This window comes from Marmota marmota, unplaced genomic scaffold (genome assembly GCF_001458135.2).
Source record: "Marmota marmota marmota unplaced genomic scaffold, marMar, whole genome shotgun sequence".
Lineage (NCBI taxonomy): Eukaryota > Metazoa > Chordata > Mammalia > Rodentia > Sciuridae > Marmota > Marmota marmota.
The window spans coordinates 18,419,006-18,439,125 of record NW_025999968.1 but is presented as its reverse complement, the minus strand read 5'-3'; the positions used below and the strand labels follow the sequence as shown (position 1 = coordinate 18,439,125).

At 33.0% G+C, this 20,120-nt stretch overlaps 1 protein-coding gene across 4 annotated transcripts in view; it reads left to right on the top strand.

The window, feature by feature from the left end:
• Window positions 1-20,120, top strand: part of Tfg (trafficking from ER to golgi regulator) — a 36,339-nt gene that overhangs the window by 2,982 nt on the left and 13,237 nt on the right. For 3 of the 4 annotated variants that reach the window (XM_048803443.1, XM_015478574.2, XM_015478573.2), the window contains 5 exons: window positions 1,418-1,641; window positions 4,658-4,741; window positions 10,500-10,646; window positions 14,251-14,418; window positions 17,967-18,107. In XM_048803443.1, the coding sequence (XP_048659400.1) occupies window positions 1,458-1,641; window positions 4,658-4,741; window positions 10,500-10,646; window positions 14,251-14,418; window positions 17,967-18,107 (724 nt within the window). In that variant the 5' untranslated portion in view covers window positions 1,418-1,457. The remainder of the gene's footprint in view (window positions 1-1,417; window positions 1,642-4,657; window positions 4,742-10,499; window positions 10,647-14,250; window positions 14,419-17,966; window positions 18,108-20,120) is intronic. The other variant, XM_015478575.2, reaches the window with a different exon arrangement.

Below are 20,120 nucleotides of genomic sequence, written 5' to 3'. Positions count from 1 at the left end.
GAAATGGGAAAATTATGTAGCAAGCTAGTATTTAATGGTTACTTCTAATAATGTCTTCTTAAAACAGTTTAATACACCCACTCTGATTTGGGGGTGGGGTGGATTGAAATGGGGGTGGATATGGAATATGTAGTACAATAGTGGATAGTCTTGTACTTAGAAGGAAAACTTAGAAGGGTATCACTTATTTGCCCTTTCTCCTCAAGTTCCCAAAATAGAGGGAAATTAGAATACTCACGAGACCTTTCTTATTTGAAAGAGAAAAATTTGATTTTTCACACATGCTTTTCTCTTCCAGATTAGCATTAAAAGTTAAGGCCAATATAATTTTGAAGCCAGTATTTATTTTTTCCTTATTTAACAAGTCTTGAATAATTACTGTGTGCTAGGTACTTTTTTAGGGTCTGGATATATGGCACACATACTATGTACTTCTTACTTTCTAGTGGAAAAGACAATAAAAAGATAATTTTTAATGTCTGAAAGTGGTAATGCTTTGAAGAAAAATAAGATAGGGTACTAAGATAGGGGGTGGGGAGTCATTTTAAATTAGATGGTTAGGGAAGACTTCTGAGAAGATGACATTTGATGAGGGTTCCGAATCATAAGGGATATGAAAAGAGTCCAAGGCAAAAGGATTAGCAAGTTGCAAAGCCTTGAGTGGAAAGGAAGAACTTAAAGCATTGGTGTAGCAGGGGTGTTTGAGGGAAAGAAGTACAAAATGAGATTAAATAGTTGGTCAGGGACCAGAGGCTAGATCATGACTTTGTAGATTTTGCTTTTTAAGACAGAAATCTGTTGGAAGATTTAGAGGACACTGACGTTAGATTTTATTTCACAGACTAATTGATGTGTTAAAAATAGATTAAAAATGGGCATGGAAAAGGAGACAGATCAGGTAAGGAGTCTTTTGCAATGATTTAACCAAAAAATGGTGGTGTCTTGGATCACATTGTTAGCAGTGAAGATACTGAAGTGGTTGGATTCCAGAGACATTTCTTAAAGGGTAGTAGTAATAAGATTTGTAGTTTGGCTATAAGGTGTGAGAAAAATGAGGAACTAAGACTTTTTTATCCTGAATAACTGGAAGGTAGTTGTTGTCACTAACAAATGGGGAAAAGTAACTCTAGGAAACAGATTTTAAGTGGATGACCAGCAATTAACTTTTGGACATGTTAGAAATGTAAATGGTATTGTTAGATATGCAGTTAAATATGTGGTTAAAACAATAGGAGACAAAAAAATACAACTTATTATATATGTAATACAGTTTTTGCCAGACATTTTAACATGAACATGTTAACAGTGGGATAGTGAATCACTTTTGAAGGCCAAATTTCTTATATTCTAATAGTATCTCTATTTTCAACTTTTCAGATATGTTCTATTGTATAATCATCAAAATCATTTTTATCAGTCTTTCCCTAGAGTTATATAAGAACATCCTGGAGTCCACCATGAATGGACAGTTGGACCTAAGTGGGAAGCTAATTATCAAAGCTCAACTTGGGGAGGATATTCGAAGAATTCCCATTCATAATGAAGATATTACTTATGATGAATTAGTGCTAATGATGCAGCGAGTTTTCAGAGGAAAACTTCTAAGTAATGATGAAGTTACAATAAAGTATAAAGATGAAGGTAAGAGTGTTTTTAAGGCAGTTTTTGAAAATAAGTATGTGTTCATTTGCCCATCTTTTTTATTGGACTATTCCCCCCCTCATGATATTTGATTGGCCATTTTCTTATATAATTAGTATAAGTTAAAAATAGCTAAGTTATTTATTATTAGAAGGGAGTTTTAAGTGTTAGAACACTTTCATATGCTGTTCTACAATTTTTTTATTTTCTTCTTTCTGGCCAGTTTTGACTTCCTTTTTATTTTTAAAACCAAATTTCTACTTGTATTTCCCCAAGTGAAAGAGATATCAGTAGATATTGAATGTAAAAGAATTTAATGGTTAATTAATTAAGTATGGGAGAACTGGTTTCAACAAATGTGTTTATTACAGAAATTTTCAAGAATGTGTAATATGCTGATGTACATTGTCATTTAATAGAATGTGATGTTCCCTGACTGATTTTACCACAAAACTATTTTTATGGAGATGGATTTTACATGAGAAATGTTTGATCAAACATGCAGTGGAATTATAGCAGTAGAATATTATTTATTTCCTATTCTTTAACCAGCCTTCTTTTTAAATCACTTATGGAAATTTGTTTTGTTGGTAGTTTGGTATGTTTTTTAATCACTGAACTTATTTGTAGAGTTTTTCATCTTGAGCTCAGCATTTGGCATCTTTTTTGAAATACTCTTATCTCTTACTTTCTCTGAAACTGTGATTATTCTGGTTTTCTTTTTATTACAAATAGCTGCTGCTTTATGAGGATTGTCTTAAGGTAATGCCAGCTACTATAATAGAAATATTAAAATCTCAGTGGGTCCACACTGAAGAAATCATTTAGGGACCCAGACTGACAGAAGCTCTGTTATTTTTTTATTTTGAAAAAGCTCCATTATCTTTAACACATGGCTTACAAAAATCATCAAAATAAAAAATTGACATCCAGCAGGCAGATGGATGAAGAAAGAGTGTGAAGGGATATTACTTGCTAGGCATCAAGGTGATATATAACTTCTATATTGGTCCAAACCCAGTCAGATGGCTTTGGTGAGATGCAGGTGGAAAGTGTTGTCCCTGGCTGAGCAGCCACTTTATAAAATTTGCCCTATGGAGAAGGAGTGTAAAATCAACTGATAATCAACTAAGCTGGCCATGTAGTTACAGGCACAATTCTCCCTTCTTGTGACATATGATCTAAGAGCACCCTAGCTAATTTTTGAGAATTACTCATGTTTAGGAACAATAAAGGAGGTATTTTGTCCTGTTCTTTTATCTAGTAATCTCATCAACTCAAAATACACTGCTTTTCACCCCTGTGACTTCCAAATGTATGACGTAAAATTGATCAGTTAATTTTTCTTTCTTGACTTTACAATTCAAAATTTTAATAGTTGTCTTTTAACCTAAGATGCTTTGCTTTGCCTCAAACTTAGCATATCTTAAAATGACCTTGCTGATTGGCTTTCTCTTATATTTCCTATTTTCATGTCAGTAAACTTTTCCTATAAAAGATCAGATAATGTTATAGTTTTGTGGATCATATAAGGCCTCTTCTCATCATCACAGCCATTTTTTTAACTGCTTCTTAAAAATCTAAAAACTATGGGGCTGGGGCTATAGCTCAGTGGTAGAGCGCATGCCTCACTGTGAGGCACTGGGTTCAATTCTCAGCACCACATAAAAATAAATAAATATGTTGTGTCCATCTATAAATAAAAAATATATTAAAAAAAAATCTGAAAACCAATCTTAGTTCACAGTCCTGTAAAAACAGCGATGGATCCATTGGGTCAAATTGTAGATTCCTCGTTGTTGAAGTGTGTCATCCTTATCTGGCTACCAAATTATATATATATTTTTTTCACGTGTTTTTGAAGTGTTCTGAATCATTCAGATTTGTGTTTCATAGTCTGTGTTGGGCTCTAGAGTGAAGGGACTGCTCAGGTAGATTCTACTATTAGATATTCTGTTTCTGTTGTGTGATTCAGTAAAGGAAAAAGACAAAATTATAGGAAATTTCCTTCTTTTACATTTATATTTTCTTAAAATGCATTTATGAGTCAAGTCTTTCAGAGCTGTATGTTGGACATATATGTGATAGGAATTAGGTTTAGTTATAAAGAGCTAAAATAATTACAGAGTGCTCGGTTATGGCTTTTATTGCCATCTTAGTCCAAAATAAAGCTATGTAGTCCATTTAAGATTGGTGCAGAAGAGCATTCCTGGAGTGGCCTCTTGGCCTTCACCAGATAAAAATTCCCACCCAACTGTGTGAAGATGCACTGTAAAAGGCCCCTGATCAACTCCTTGTCTGTCCCTGCTTTTCTGTTCTTGTTCTTTGTAGGGAATTTTTTTTCCCCCTAGTCCTTTGAAAGCTTTTGAAACATGCAGTTGATATGCTAATTATAGTATTCTTTATCCCTGAGATCTAGGGGATTTCACAGTCTTCATTGTGTGCTATTTTTTGTATATATAAATATTTTTTTTCTGGGGAAAGTTGATACTTTTAGTATCAAAATGGTCACTAACCTGAAAGACTCTACTGTTCATTCATTAACAATTCTTCAAGAACTCTTGAGTTATTGTTATGTATGACTTCTCTCCATTTGCTTGTGTCAGTGTGTTTTATTTAGAATTAAGAATAGATTCTTGAGAATCCTTATTACTTTCATTTTTTATAAATATATTTAAAGTTTTCAAAATGGGAAGATTTTGGCTAAATCAATAATTCACACTATTGCTACCATAAATTTAGTGACTAGTAAAATTTAATACATGTATTAACTCAGCAACATTTTCTCACGAGGATATGATAAATTCTTTGCTTGTAAGAGTAATAAGAAAAGTTGATTTAGTATTTTTTTAAACAATTCACATTTCTCAGATGATTCTTTAATGTTTGTTTTAAGGTTTTTCTAGGAGATTCTAATTATGTTCTGCAATATACATTTTGAATTTAAATTTTCATATGTCCCAGTTTATTCCTATTAACAAATCTGAAACTTGTGTGTTTTGTTTTTTAATTCCAGATGGAGATCTTATAACAATTTTTGATAGTTCTGACCTTTCCTTTGCTATTCAGTGTAGTAGGATACTGAAACTGACATTATTTGGTGAGTGGTAAACTTTTTAATATTTTTATTAAAATCTTTTGTCTTTTTTCCTTTCTAAAGGCTTTTTTTTTTTTTTTTTCCTTCTAAAGGCTCAGAATTAAATGACAATGTAGTCAAAAGTGCTTATATCAGTTTTCATTTAAGGAGTAGTTTTAAATTGCTTGACGTTTTCTTATGTTTTAAGTTTAATTCAGTAAGAACAGTTTTGAAATCAAATACAACTTATATATCCTTAGCTATGTTGGAATTTTTGAGTTCTTAGACTGCTTGTATTTGGGGAGGATTCACAGAAAGTCAATACATTCTGCATCTACTTTGTTACTGTAAATAGTAATGCATGCCTTTTAGTTAAATGTATCACATTAAAAATAATTGCAGGGCTAAAACTTCCTGTGGGTTCTTTAAGAATTTATTATTTTTTTATTGTTCAAGACAATACAATGATCTTGACATACATTTGATTCAAATAGGGTATGAATTCTCATTTTTCCACATGTACAGATTGCAGGATCACATTGGTTATACATCCATGTGTATACATACAGCAATCCTAGTGTCAGTTGTATTCTGCTGCCCTCCCTATCCCCCCTCCCCTCCCATCCCTATTGTCTACCCAAACTACTGTGACACTTATCTCTCTTTTTTTTCCCTTCCCTTCCCCCTCACACTATCGTATATGTTTAAGAATTTATAATTATCTTTCTCTATAACAGAGCATGTTTTTATGTATTCTCAGGGCTTAACATATAAGCCAATACTTTTGATCTTATTTTTCAAGTATTATTTAAAGACTAAAGATAGTGCTGATAATAACAAATACAGACTAATTTTAATCTTTTAGATCTAGATTTGCAAGGTGAAATACTTAATGGACAAGATTGACATGGTTGGTTACAGAGTTAAAGTAGGAGCATTATTATTTGAAAAATAAGGTGTACACTTTTTTTGGATGCTTTGTTTATCATTTACTTTTTCAAATATGTTATTGAACTTTAGAGTTTCATGAGAGATGGGCATGCCTGATTGATTTAAGTTTATCTGTTTTTATTTCCACATAGGAAAAATGAACAAGAATCAGATTTTAAATGTTAATAATAAAAATTATTAAAATTTTTTTTTTAAAATAAAAGCTATCTTTTCTCAATATCAAATGTAAAATACTTAACCACTGTTAGCCTAGTATAAGATAGAACCCACCTTGCTAGAAGCACTCACATGGTAGGTATAAACTATACCAACTATATTTTATTGAATTATGCAACTTGGCTTGTCAAGGAAAGTAAGGGAAATATCCAGGGACCAAAAAAATAAATGAAACTAAAAACCAGGGCCTGAATACCAAACACTGATTTAAGTTGGAATATTCTTGGTGGTAATCGTGAATATGTTAGCATAATCTTAAGATTTTGTCATTTGGTGTCTAAATGTGGTAAGTCCTGGATCCTGTATAGCCCCCTCAATGGGCTATAGTCTCAAAAAGAATATTGTAGAAAATAAATATCTTCCTTGATAAAGGAAAGATCAAGGAAGCTTAACATATGCTGGGCTATCAGGGTTTTGGAAGTCTCCCTTGAGGATTCATAACCAAGGTTATGAGTCTTAAGTCACATGTTTCTCACAGATGGGTTTTAGTATTAAAAATTGTAAGACACAAGAACCAGTTCATATAAGGAATAAACAGTGGCCATAACTAATAGAATTAGACTTCTAAAAACTTGAGTTAATAGAAATGACAGTCTATAAAATATATGTTAACAGTTATTAAAGGGGCTAGGGCTATAGCTCAGTGGCAGAGTGCTTGCCTAGCATGTGTGAAGCACTGGGTTCAGTCCTCAACATCGCATGAAAATAAACAAAGACTTGCTGTCCATCTACAACCACAACTTTTTTTATTTTAAAATTATTATATACATAAGGAATAAAAATGTAAGAGCAAGGTACTATGAAAAAGAACAAATAGATTCTTAAAAAGAACTTAAGGTAACTTTTTAGAAATTGTCTTTGACGTTGAATTCTAAGTAGATAGGTTAAATAGCTGATTAGTCATGGTGAAAAAGAGAATTTGGACATCAAAAGGAAGCCAAAAGAAATCGTAATAAAACAGAAAAACAGATGTGGAGAATATGAAATAGAAGTTGAGAATGAGAAAGTCAAGCATATTTCCATTAAGAATTTTAAAAAGGAGAGAGTGGGGGGTGTGGACATATATGAAGAGGTAGTGACTAAAGAAGTTTTCAAGATTACATAAAAGATATAAACCTTTATGTATAAACATGGATGTATAACCAATGTGACCCTGCAGTCTGTACACGTGGTAAAAATAAGAATTCATAACCCTCTTGAATCAAATGTATGAAATATGATATGTCAAGATCATTGTAATGTTTTGAGCAACCAATAAAAAGAAAAAAAGATATAAACCTTTAGATTCAGGAGGCAGAGTGAATCCTAAGCAAGATAAGTAAAAATAAATCCCCACAAGATATTGTTATGAAACTGTAATATACATAAAACAAAGAAATTATAAAAGTATCCAGCAAGAATACTCAACTATGAAGCAATTAGACTGTTAGTAAATTTTTATTCATAGTAGTAACAGAAACTAGAAGACAGAAATAACATCTTCAAATGGTTAAGAATAACTAGAAAAGTAGCATTCCACAGTTTGCTAAACTTCAGGATGAAGGGGAAATAACATTTTCAAACAAAGGTAGAATCTACCATTCAGAGGCTCTTGTTAGAAGAATTTTTAAAATTGGGTTTCAGTGAAAAGGAAATGACTCTGGAAAATAGTGAAAGTGGCAAGCTGTGTTGATTACAAAAAACAGTAATAGTTTAGGAATGCAAAAACAATACAATTAACACATATGGGCAAAGATGTGGGGGGAAAAGATTGCTGATGGGAAAGCAAATGGGTGCAACCATACTGGAGAGCACTATGGAGGAAAATTTCTCAAAATACTTGGAGTGGAACCACCATTTGACCCAGTTATCCCACTCCTTGGTTTATAACCAAAGGATTTAAAATCAGCATACTACAATGACACAGCCACATCAGTGTTTATAGCAGCTCAATTCACTGTAGCTAAGCTATGGAACCAACCTAGGTACCCTTCAACAGATGAATGAATAAAGAAAATGTGGTATATATACACAATGGAATGTTACTCAACCATAAAGAAGAATAAAATTATGGCATTTGCTAGAAACTGGAGAATATCATGCTAATCAAAATAAGCTAATTCCCAGAAACCAAAGGCCGAATATTCTCTCTGATATGTGGATGCTAACACACAATGCAGGGGTGGGAGGTAGAAGTTTAATAGTTTAGACAAAGAGGAATGAAGGGAAGGGAGGGTATAAAGGAATAGAAAAGATAGTAGAATGAATTGAACATAACTTTCCTATATTCACATATGAATATATGACCAGTGAAACTTCCCATCATGTACAACTGTAAGAATGGGATCCTAATTAGAATAAGTTATAGTTCATGTGTGTATAATATGTCAAAAAACACTCTACTGTCATATATATTTAAAAAGAACAAATTAAAAAATGGAAAAAGAAATAAATAAAAACACTCTGGCACTTTAAAAAAAAAAGAAAGAAAAGTGGAAGGAAACTCAAAGCATGGTGTCTGCAAGCCAGGAGGAGACATACCTCAGTTTAATCTTGGGATGGCCCATGAAGACCCCAACCTGATCCTTGTTGGTATCATCTCATTTCCTCATCAGGAAAAGGGGAGTCTTCCAGCCAGATATTCCTGTTGTCCTGGGGTAACCAAATCCCTGACTCTGACCAAATTGCTGTAAACAGCCACAAGGACACATTCAGCCCTTGGGCTTTAGACCTTTGCCCTTCATCTACAGTGTCTCCTCTGCTTTACTCCTCTTTTTTTATGAAGCTTGGGCAAATCCCAGCTTGTCCTTGAAACTTTTCCCCCAATTCCCTGACTACATTTATCCTTTGCTTTTTATAAATACCATGGATTATATTCTTCAAAAACTTTTTTATTATTATTTATTCCCCAGCAATATAGTGTAGTATCATCTGTTCCTTAAGTCTTTGGTGGAATACTTGATTCAATTTCTTTAATGTTAATTGGATAATCAAACTTTGTATTTCTTAAAACACTCTGTACATTAAATTTATCTAAAAATTGTCAGTTCATCTGAGTTTTTAATTGAAATAAAGTTATTCAGAGTATTCACAGTAAATGTTTATTTATTTTTAGTTAAACCTCTTTTCATTTCTAATATTGCTTATGAAGTTTGCCAGTTATATCTTCATAACTGCTAATCCTGACAATTCTGGTAAGATATAGATCAGTGTGCTCCAAACAGAGACCACTAGGAACGCCTCTGTAGTTGAACGAAGTTGGGTTTATTGACTTACTATAGTAAGGGAAAATGACTACCAGGGAAAACAATAAGGTATTCCAGTGTATGTTAGAACTATTTTTTGTAGGGTTTGGGCTTCTGTTAAGTGACTTTGGATAAGGTTCTGTAAGTAGGGCTTTGTTCTGTATTGAATACCAAGAGGAAGCAGCAGGGGTTCTATGATTATCTTACTACATCTAAATGGAAGCAATGGATCTTACTAAATCTTATGTAGAAGGTGGGAGGGAGGAAGGACTTGAGGTTAAGGCTGCAATTGGTAAAGCAGTAGCAATTATTCATTGGCCTGATTATGGAGTGCCCCTTCCCCCCATTTGATGTATCATGGTCAGAGTGGTCTTAGCTAATGTTGATGTTCTTTGAAAATATGTATGTTCAACAGGGAAACACCACAGTCTATCTGTGAGTGCCAGGTCAGCTTCTAGTAGCACTAAGGCCTGTCTTACTGTACCAGGCCAGTTTCTGATCTTATGAATTGCTTTTTTTCTTCTTAGATATTGGAGGAAAATCAGTAATCCCCAATGAAAGCTATTAATAAATTGATATAGGTAGAAGATTGTATTGAATTTCCTTGTAACAGGAAGTTTGTGAATTATTGATGGATTATATTCTGAAAACTTATAGGTTCTTTGATACTTGAAACATTTAACAAAGAATATCTCTGCACCTTTATTTCCACATAGGTATTCTTTTTTAAATTAGATGCTTCAGAAGTTCGTGCACATGTACTGTCAATGCTTAAGACATTTTAGTTTATTTTAATTTTTGAACTCTTACCTTGGTTTTGCATTCAGAGCCTTTTTAGTTTTTTTTTCTTTTTTAAAAAAATCACCACAATGGTGACAGTTTTTATAACTAATGAGGTGTTCAGTTTTTTTTTAATCTGCTGAAAGTCTTTTGGGCTAAATTATCAGTCATGTTGTGTGTTAACATTTATTCATAGAATAAGATGTTTTTGTATTTCAAGAATATTAAATAATGTTAAATATAATTTTGACTACATAATTTCTGTTCAAAGCAATATCAGTTAAATTTAATAATTTCTATTAAAACAGACCTTTCTGTAGCTCTGCTTAATTTTATTATAGTTGAATTTTCTCTTAAACTTTTTTGCAAGTAGTTGTAAGCCATTGGTCTGACATCAAGAAAGGATGATCATGTTTCTTTTTTTGAAAAACTAAGTTATTAACAATAAAGAATTCTTTCCTTAAAAAAAAAATCATTCAACTGATGTCAGTACATATATTGTTTTTGTTTTAAAAGGTAAAACAAAATTATTTTCCCTTATTGCATGTTCTGTTGATGTACTTCTTAAAGAACATCTTCTGACTTTAAACAAATTAATGCTTTTATTTTAGTTAATGGCCAACCAAGACCCCTCGAATCAAGTCAGGTAAAATATCTCCGTCGAGAATTGATAGAACTTAGGAATAAAGTGAATCGCTTATTGGATAGCTTGGAACCACCTGGAGAACCAGGACCTTCCACCAATATTCCTGAAAATGGTAAAGCATGAATCCATTTTATTCTGATTAACTGTTTTTGTATCTTTTTGCACATATTAAAAAAAACAAACACAAACTTCTCTGCTATTAATAGAATGGCATCCTTACTGCCACTCTTTCTTGTTCTTGCCTCTGCTTTTGTATAGTGTTCATATCTGTGTTCCCAAAGCTATCTGTTCATCAAGCTTACCAGGAAGTTGTATTTTACCACATAGATCACATAGACCTACAGTGGATGGGGGAGGTAGGGTGGGAGGGTGCATGGTGAGGGTAGGAACTACAATCTGATTTTTAAAATGCTCTCTGGATGATTCTTTTACAGCTAGTCTTAGACTTATGGGTTTATGTCATAGGTCAGTTTTCAATTCCTTTTGATTCATGAACCTTTTTAGTATAGTAGATAATTAATGAATGTTAGGAATTGAAATCATTTCATGAGTTTTATGTAGAATATGAACTAGTTTCAAATAAAAATAATGTTAGCATATTAAAATTATTTTAAGCACAGTTTTTAATTATAAGAAGAAAAACAATTAGTTTTTACAGATGACATGGACAGTTTATATTAAGATAAAGTAAGAGTTATTGGACAAATTTGGAACTGACATAGTTTTGGGACCAAATGTATTTTAAAATGCACACTGAAATTTAAGCATGTGTTATTATTTGAAAGTAGATGTTTAAAAACTACTTTACCTCAATTTCTGTTTAAGATTCTTAGGTATTACACTTTCAAAAGACTGTTTTTTTTTTAAAAAATAATTTTTTTGTATATATTATAATTTTCAAATGTTTATATTATGAAATACTAATTTTCTCTAGTCTGGATGACTGCATAATAGGGGAAAAATAGAAAACCATTTCTGTGGAAAAGTGGAAAGTACAATTTTGATTTTCACATTATTCTATTTTTTGCCTCTGAATAATTTTGGAGGTTTGGTTTTCTCCTTTCTTGGGATTAAACCTTGCTACATGATAAGCACACATGCTACCACTGAGCTATACCCCAGCCCCTTCCCCCCCACCGCACCCCCTTTAATTAGAGATGCATTTTCTGCTTTTTCCCTCTTCTTCTCTTAGCCATATGGAATTGTGTTAATAATATATGTCAATAAATATTTGGGGATGGATTAGTAATATCCATCACCCAAATCTGTTTCAGAACATATTAGAGATTTGCTGAAATATTGTTTTGAGATTCTCCTGGTCTCTCTTATGAAGAAAGCTTTTGTATTTCAGGTCAAAATGGTCTTCTCATTCTGAACTCTACTTTTCCAAATTAAAAAGTTTCAATTTTAGATCAAAGAGCTAAAGAAAAAACTTTAGGCCATTTTCCCAGAAGAATTAATAGATGCTAATATAGCAGTTGAATATAATTTAGAGGGTATAACCACCTGTTGAATATTGTAAAACACATTCAGAATTCAGTCAGTATAGCCAGTACTGTGTAGAAATTTCCTACAGTGGTAAAATAATTATATACTTTTTGGTTTACACAAAACCTTTATCTTCTTGCCTGTTTCTTGCTACTTTATCTAATATTTTTTATCAGTTCTTTGTTATTGTATTTTTATATTTTATTAACTGTTCACCTATATTAATATACAAGATTTTAAAATTGTTTTCTTCCTCTGCATCTTGAAATTTAGGCTATATATTGTTCTTTGTGTGGGCATCTTCTAGGTATTGTGTCCAGTTTGATTTTTCTGTTGATAAAATATAGAAGAGTAATATGGTCTGTTTTAGTTTAAGAGATGGTTATAATTTATTTTTTTGTTTTTTCTTTTAGAGTTAGTAGGTTAACTTACCTCTTGGCTACTGGCTTCTATGAAAGGTCATGTCAAAGCTCTGAGAACATATACCAATTTAATAATCTCCTCCTTAAGAAAATAGCATAAATAAACTAAAAAAAAAAAAAAAACAAACAAACCTATATAAGACACATGAAAGTATAGCATAACAAACAAAACTGCCAGTCAGCTATCAGTACTATTCAGAGCCTTTTGACTTACCCTCACTGAGAAACATGTGGCCACCTGTGGTCTTCAGGGTTGTACCTCTGCAGTGGTTTTGGACTTTTGTTTTCCTCTGTGAGGCAAATGATGTATAAGCTATGTGAGATACTAGATTGACTTGTTGTAGTTCTTCAGCTAATGAAACAAGTAATAGCTTAGTGGACATATTGTGTGTTTTCTAATGGATTTAGTTTGGGATAGGTGAAAAGAGGCGTAACTAATAAAACATAGTAGTGATGTGGAGGGAAATAAAATATTTATTTTATAAGACTGATATCTTATGCTTTTAGGATTAGAGATGGGAAATTGGTGAGAAATGTAGATAACTGGTAGACATTTTAAAGGAGTCCTTACAGCAGTTTTTTTTTTTTTTTTAACTCCCAGAAAGTTAGGAAATATTAGAACCACCTGGAATGGCAGTTATTCTGAATGAAAGCTGCATGCCAATGTGTGCTGAGATTGCTTATATAATACTTAATAATACTTATATTTTTTCTGTAAGATTAATTTTTATTGATCCTGGGGAATCTAATAACTGATGTTCATTTACTTGTTTGGTAACAAAAAATTGATAGTTGTTGTCTGTTAATTGAGTAAGTGGTTAACAACATTCTTTTTGACTACTTGTTTATGTTGTTGTTGTCCTTTTTTTTTTTTAATGTGTCTTGACCTTAGATTACTATTTGTAAAACATAAGTTATTCTTGAAAGTCTTTTCTTTCACAATGTAGAAGTATAGGTGCTTAGTGAACACCTTACTATTCATACAAGAAAAACATGGTTTTAAATATAACCTGCTTACAATATTTAGAAATTTATTTTTTCTGATTCTTTTTTAAAAAACATTTTATTATGGGAAACATTTAAATATGTATAAAAGTAGACACAATTTATAATAAATCACATGGACCCATATTCACTTTGAACAATTATCAGCTCAGTATTGTCATTTGTGCTCCTACTCATTTCCACTCCTGCTGTATTACTTTGAAAAAAGATTCCAAACACATCATTTCATCTGTAAATATTTTGATAAGTAATTTAGTAAATATTAAAATAAGTAACAGAAGTATTTTATGTGCTGTTTACATAAGATTAAGCATGAATTTTGGTCTTGTAACTTAATAATGGAACAATACATAATAGAATATAAATAAAACATAAAAGTTGATATTATAATTTTAGTTAAGCTTCTTATCCTTTTACCAAATAAACCATTAATTACTATAACTTATTTCCTGAGTGCCCAGTATGTATGTGATACTAAAATATAGGTCCCAGGACTTCTTCATTTGCTGATTCATTTGCTTATTTCCCTAATAATCATTAGAAAAGGAAGTACATAATGATTTTTTGGAAAAATTGTTACTGATCTTGCATCTTTTTTTGCTCTTTTCCTCAGTATTTTAAAAATAAAAACGTAAGTATGAAGAAAACAGTAAAATTATATATAATTCTGTATTCAGAGATATTTTTAGCATTATACACAATATCCATGCACATACATATTTACCTGTCTTGTGTTTTTAGACTTTTTGAGAATAGATAAGATGGAAATAGCTTGTTTTTCTTCCTTTATTCTTCCTACAGATACTGTGGATGGTAGGGAAGAAAAGCCTGCTGCTTCTGATTCTTCTGGAAAACAGTCTACTCAGGTTATGGCAGCAAGTATGTCAGCTTTTGATCCTTTGAAAAACCAAGATGAAATCAATAAAAATGTAATGTCAGCATTTGGTTTAACAGATGATCAGGTTTCAGGTAAGTTAGTTTTATTTCTCTCTCATCCTCCATCTCCTTCTTCTTTTCTACCCTCCCTTTTGTTTTTTGTTTATTGAACAATTATTTGGACATGGTGAAGTGCACAGTCTTAAGGTTATTCAAGAAATGTTTGTATATGCATATACCCATGTAAAATCGCTGACTAGATCAAAAAGTAGATGATTTCAGAGGTTTTTTTTTTTTCCCTTTCCCAGTCAGTAGTATCTTTTACCTTTAAAAATAAATAAATACATACATACATACATACAAACCTATTTTATTTCAAATAAATTTATGATATTTATACATATAAGATTATAGATTTCAGATTTCTTGCAAGATTTAAATTACACTTGATAGACCTTACTATCTTTTCTGATCTTAAATCATAAATTTCTGGTTAAATTGTTGTTTTTTTTTTGAATACGTTTTTAACCTTAAAGCAGCATACTATATTGTGGTATATTTTTTTATCTTATTTTAAACATTTTTTTCTGCTTCTTTGAGATTCTAATTACCCATTTACTGAAGACCTTGTTATTGCCTAATGGATGTTTGAAGTTCTTCTTTCTTTTTTTTTCTACAGATTGGATAATTTCTGTTTAACTGTCGTAAAGGTCACTGATTATTTCTCTCTTTTCTAATCTGCCATTGAACCTTTCTAATGAATTTTTTATTTGGATTGTGCTTTCAGTACTGGAGTGACCATTTGTTTTTATGGGTTTTTTTTCCATTGAAATTCCTTGTTTTTATAGTCATTAAAACTAAATTTTCCTATAATTCTTGGATATATTTTTAATTCTTTAAAAATATTGCAAATAACTGTTTTGAAATGTTTTTTAACATACAACAATATGGGTCTATTTGGAGTCCGTTTCTATTGACTGTGTCTTCCTCCCCCCAATATAGGTCAAATTTTCCTGTTTGCATTTCTAATAGTTTTTGGTTGAAAACTGGGCATTGTAGTTGGTGTATTGTAACTTAGGATTGTTGATATTTTTTTGAGGAGCTTTGTTACTGTCCTAGCAGAGAGTTAATATTTATGGACTTAAACTGATTGCTTTTGTCCTCATGGTGTACATAACAACTGGTATCTCTGTTGTAGGTGCTTTTTTCCTCCTCCCCTTTCTCTTGAGCCCTCTTGAGTTATCCCCTTCCCAGCCCTATGATCAGCTAAGGATTGGAACAGACTTTTATACTTGGCTTAGGTATTATTCCTTCAGTGATACTCTTGCTTCAGGGATTTCCCCCCTAAATTTCCAGCTGCCTATTCAGCCACCACATTGTTAACAGTGTAGTTTTCTGCCAGTGGACCTGCAGGGGTTAGTGTTGCAATTCATATCTTTTGTAATTCCACTGGGGTAAACTCTTTCCTGATTTCTATGGCATTTGATTTATTTTCAGTTATTTCAAATAATTGTTTTCTTCTATTTTGTTTGAGTTTTTAGTTGTTTCCTGTGGGAGGATTTACCTGGCCAGTTTACTTTGCCATTATCAGTAGTTGGAAATATAGTATGTAATCTGTTCATTTTTGGTTTTGTTTGGGAACTTTTATGGGAATTTTCACCATAGAGAATTGTATGAAATACTGAAAAGACAAATATTTGTTTATGATGTTTTTTCTTGGCAAGAGAAACTACCAGATGAATTATAACCATGGAAAACACATTTTTAGAGTAACTAATACATGAATTACTGTTTCAACTACTTATTTAAGATTTTAGGAATTATCACATAGAGGAGTGAATAGTTATATAACAGGTTAGTCTTGAAAATTTTGAATTGAATAAAGTATACGCCATGCCAAGAATAATATGATTGTGATTCATATTATTTGAAGACTACTTTTTGGTAGCTTTGTACATTGAATGGTAGTAGGAAAAACTGTGTACATAGATAATAGCCAGGAGGATACTTTTGTAGTTCTTGAGGAGTGATATAAAATCCTTGGCTACCATAGTGAATGTATTTAAAAAAAGAAGGGATAAACTATAAAAATAATCTAATAAATTATACACAAGTGAAGGAAGAGGAGTCAAAGTAATATATCTTTTGGATAATAGCACCATGTCTTTTGTAGGAAGAAGGTATGTATGTATTTGTTTATATATAGGTAAAATGGTGGTAGAAGGAAAAGCAGTCATCCATTGTACTCTGGTAATCATGGGTTTTTCCCTCATTACTGTATGCTAGTTTAGGTTCTCATTAGTATAGGACTGTTAGCTGCCAACTGTATGCATAATATAGTGCTTACGTTCTAGGAATACATGAATGCAGAAGGTAGAGGTTTGTCCTCAGGGTAATTAGTCTGCTAATAATAGCAAGTACTTATATGGGACTTTCTAAATCTTAATCGCTTCTATAAGCTTTTGCTGTATAATCACTTATAAACATTAGCTCTGAGCCCTTATTAACTCATTCTTACAGTAATCATACATAGGAATTAGTATATATATCTTTTATGCAGATGGTGAAATTGGCCACAGGAAAAGATTAAATAATAATCACTAGCTCAAGCTAGTATTGGCCACCCTGGGATTCAAACCTAAATAATATGACTCCAAACCCTATGCTTTTAACTACTCTCCTGTGTTGCCAAAACATGAAGAAAAGAAGTAGGACATCATTTATTATGTGCCAAATATCTCTTTTGACTGTCACAGTATTGGAACTGTTGCAGATTCTCTCCATTCACTTCTGTGTTCATTATTCTGGAAGAATTTGAGTGGCTACATGTGTAAATTAAAGAGCTAGGCTTGTAAAGCAAGCAAAAAAGAATTAAGAATCAGGAGCATGGCCAGAGAGTTCACAATTGAAGAGAAAAGATGGGAACTATTCAGAAATGTGAAGTACAAGTTTGTATGGGTCATAATAAAAGTAAATTATACAGCAATTAATGAGTAGAATAAAGTATGGATCAATAAAGCTTTAAGAGAAGTGTAGTATTATAAGCTGGTTTTAAAGAATCTCATGGTTAAGTATGTGAATGTTATATTTAAATATATGGGGTACATGGAGGTAACAGTGATACATGAAATAGAAGCCAAAACATTGTTAGATATAGAGGGGGAATAGGGAGTAGGTCAATTAAGCTGAAGAAAGGGCATGTGAGAAGAAAAATTATGGGTTCTTGAACAACAAACTAGGGGTTGAACTTAATTTGGGAGAAAACCTGGTAAAGAGTGAAATAATACTATTGGTTGATTTACAAAATAGACTGCATGAATAGACTGCATGGGGCAGGGGATATTGGTACTGTGGACATGAATTTTGATTTTTTATGGGGGGCATTTGGTCTCAGGATTATGACATATTCCACATGTTAGAGAAGGATTTCCAGTTGTGACTTTGGATTCTTAAGGGACTGGACCAATGGAAAAAAATACATAATAATTTAATATAAAGACTGAATTTGTAGTGATAAATGTTTTTTTAAGTACTTTATTTTTTATTTATTTATTATTTTTTTTTTAATAGAATCTATTAGTTGAACTTTCTGGGGAAAGGCCCAGGATAGGGTACTAAACTGACTTTTCATGACCATCTAGGGCCACCCAGTGCTCCTGCAGAAGACCGTTCAGGAACGCCTGACAGCATTGCTTCCTCCTCTTCAGCAGCTCACCCACCAGGAGTTCAGCCACAACAGCCTCCATATACAGGAGCCCAGACACAAGCAGGTCAGATTGAAGGTAAAATAGAGTTTAGAGCACCTGTGTAGGAAGGTACATGTGCAGCTGGAGTGGGCTGCCACACCTCTTGGTTTGGCCAGCTGGAGAATTGAGGTCACAGCCATTTTGAAGCATCTGCCTAGTAGCTTTCTGTGGGGGAGTCTGAGAGTTCATGAAAAGCATTGCCAGACCATCACAGAAGATACTTGCTGTGGGATCCAGGCGGGGGATACATAGGGGAGAGGAGCTTGCTTTCGTTTGTTTCTGGCAGCTCATTGGATCAGCTTGGGAGAATCCAAAAGTTGGACAGGCAGGCGTATTAGAATTTATGGTTTGATCTTGGAAGACCACACTCACTAGTGACAGAGTATGTAAGACCAGTGGAGGGTTAGTTTCCTCACTCTACAAATGGAGTTCTCAGGAGGCCAATGAGACCCAGACATCTAGCAGAGATGGGCATCTGCTCACCGTAGGGGATGTGGATATACTCTGTCTGGATGCTGCTGAACAAAGTTCCAAAGGATAGTTAGATAAAGTGCTAGCCTCTGGAACATCCCAATTGGAACGCATCAGCCCCATTCTGGGAGAGCATTGACCTAGTCACTTCAGACAAGATTCCCAAGTGTCAATATTTCCCAGTCTGTTTTATCTTAAACTCATGAGAAGGGAAAGTGAGAGCTACTACAACCAGGTTCTTTTCCCAGTCTAGCTGGCAACTTGGTAAAGAAACACAGAGATCTGGTTTAACAACCCTCCGCTTTTGGTCTCTCTTGTGGGAAGACTTGGAGAGAAAGGTGCAACAGCAAAGGCAATGAACCTTTTCTTCCCATATTTTTGTTTCATTTTTAATTATTTTTTCACCCTTTTTTTTTTTTAACCTTGTTTTGACTTTGGAGGGTTAGGGGATTTTGTAGGGTTTTTTTTTTTTTTTTTTGTTATTTTTGCCTTTTTGTTCCTCTTATTGCTCTGTATCCTCTTTCTTCCCCCCTAATTACCAAATTATCTTGTCCCCCCTGCTATCTCCTTCTTTCTCTCTGTTCAGTTTTTGGATATTTCAAACTTGCTTTTGCCTTCCTATACCATTTTCTTTTTTCTTATGGAACTGTAATTTTACTATCTTTCAGAATGATTTCGTTTGTATTATTCCTGTCTCCTATCATTCATGTTGTTGGGTTATTCATACTGTGGTTGATGTAGTTGATGCCTGTTTACTTTAATGCTAGATACAGGTTGGAGCTGTTTATTGTTGCTGATGTTAAGTGTTGACCCCACCATTCTTCTTTGTGTGTGTTACAAACATCATAATAAGCATCAGACATTTATTTTAATGCTGCATATTGGTTGCTACTATTGTTGGTATTGCTCACTTCCCCTTTTTCTAAGGGAGGCTGGGAAGTGACCAGGATACTACAAGCTCACACAGTAGAAACTCTGCTGCTGAACTATCCCCATAACTCAACCAAGTGACATTTGAAACTCAATCCATACACAGACCATCCCCACTAAGTTCCAGCAATACTTTTAAGACATAGAATGAGGAGACAAAAACCCCAAACCAATGACCAGGCCCCAAGTATCAATGGCCGGATATGTACTTATATAGCAAAGTCAAAGAGGTCCTAAGACAGTGGCTCAGAGGAAACAGTAGTGCTGCATCTGCTTTCCAAGAGTGGATATTAAATCAGCAGGGTTTTTTTTTTTTTTTTTTGGTGGTGCTGGGGATTGAATCTGTTGCCTTGTGCATGCAAGGCAAGCACTCTACCAACTGATCTATATCACCAGCCCCTAAATCAGTAGTTCTTCAGAAGCAAACTGAAACACTAGAGTCTGAAGTTAACACTTGAATTATGCTGAGCATAGGTGCTGAAGTTATAAGATACCAATAGTACAGGACTTAATACAGAAAAGATAACTATACACCAAAGGAAAGACTCATAAAAGAGGAAGAAGACTTTTATGCTCAGGTCTAAGACCTCTGAAAACATATAGAAACTAGCAAACAAATTTCCTCCTTTCCCAATAAAGGGGATAAAA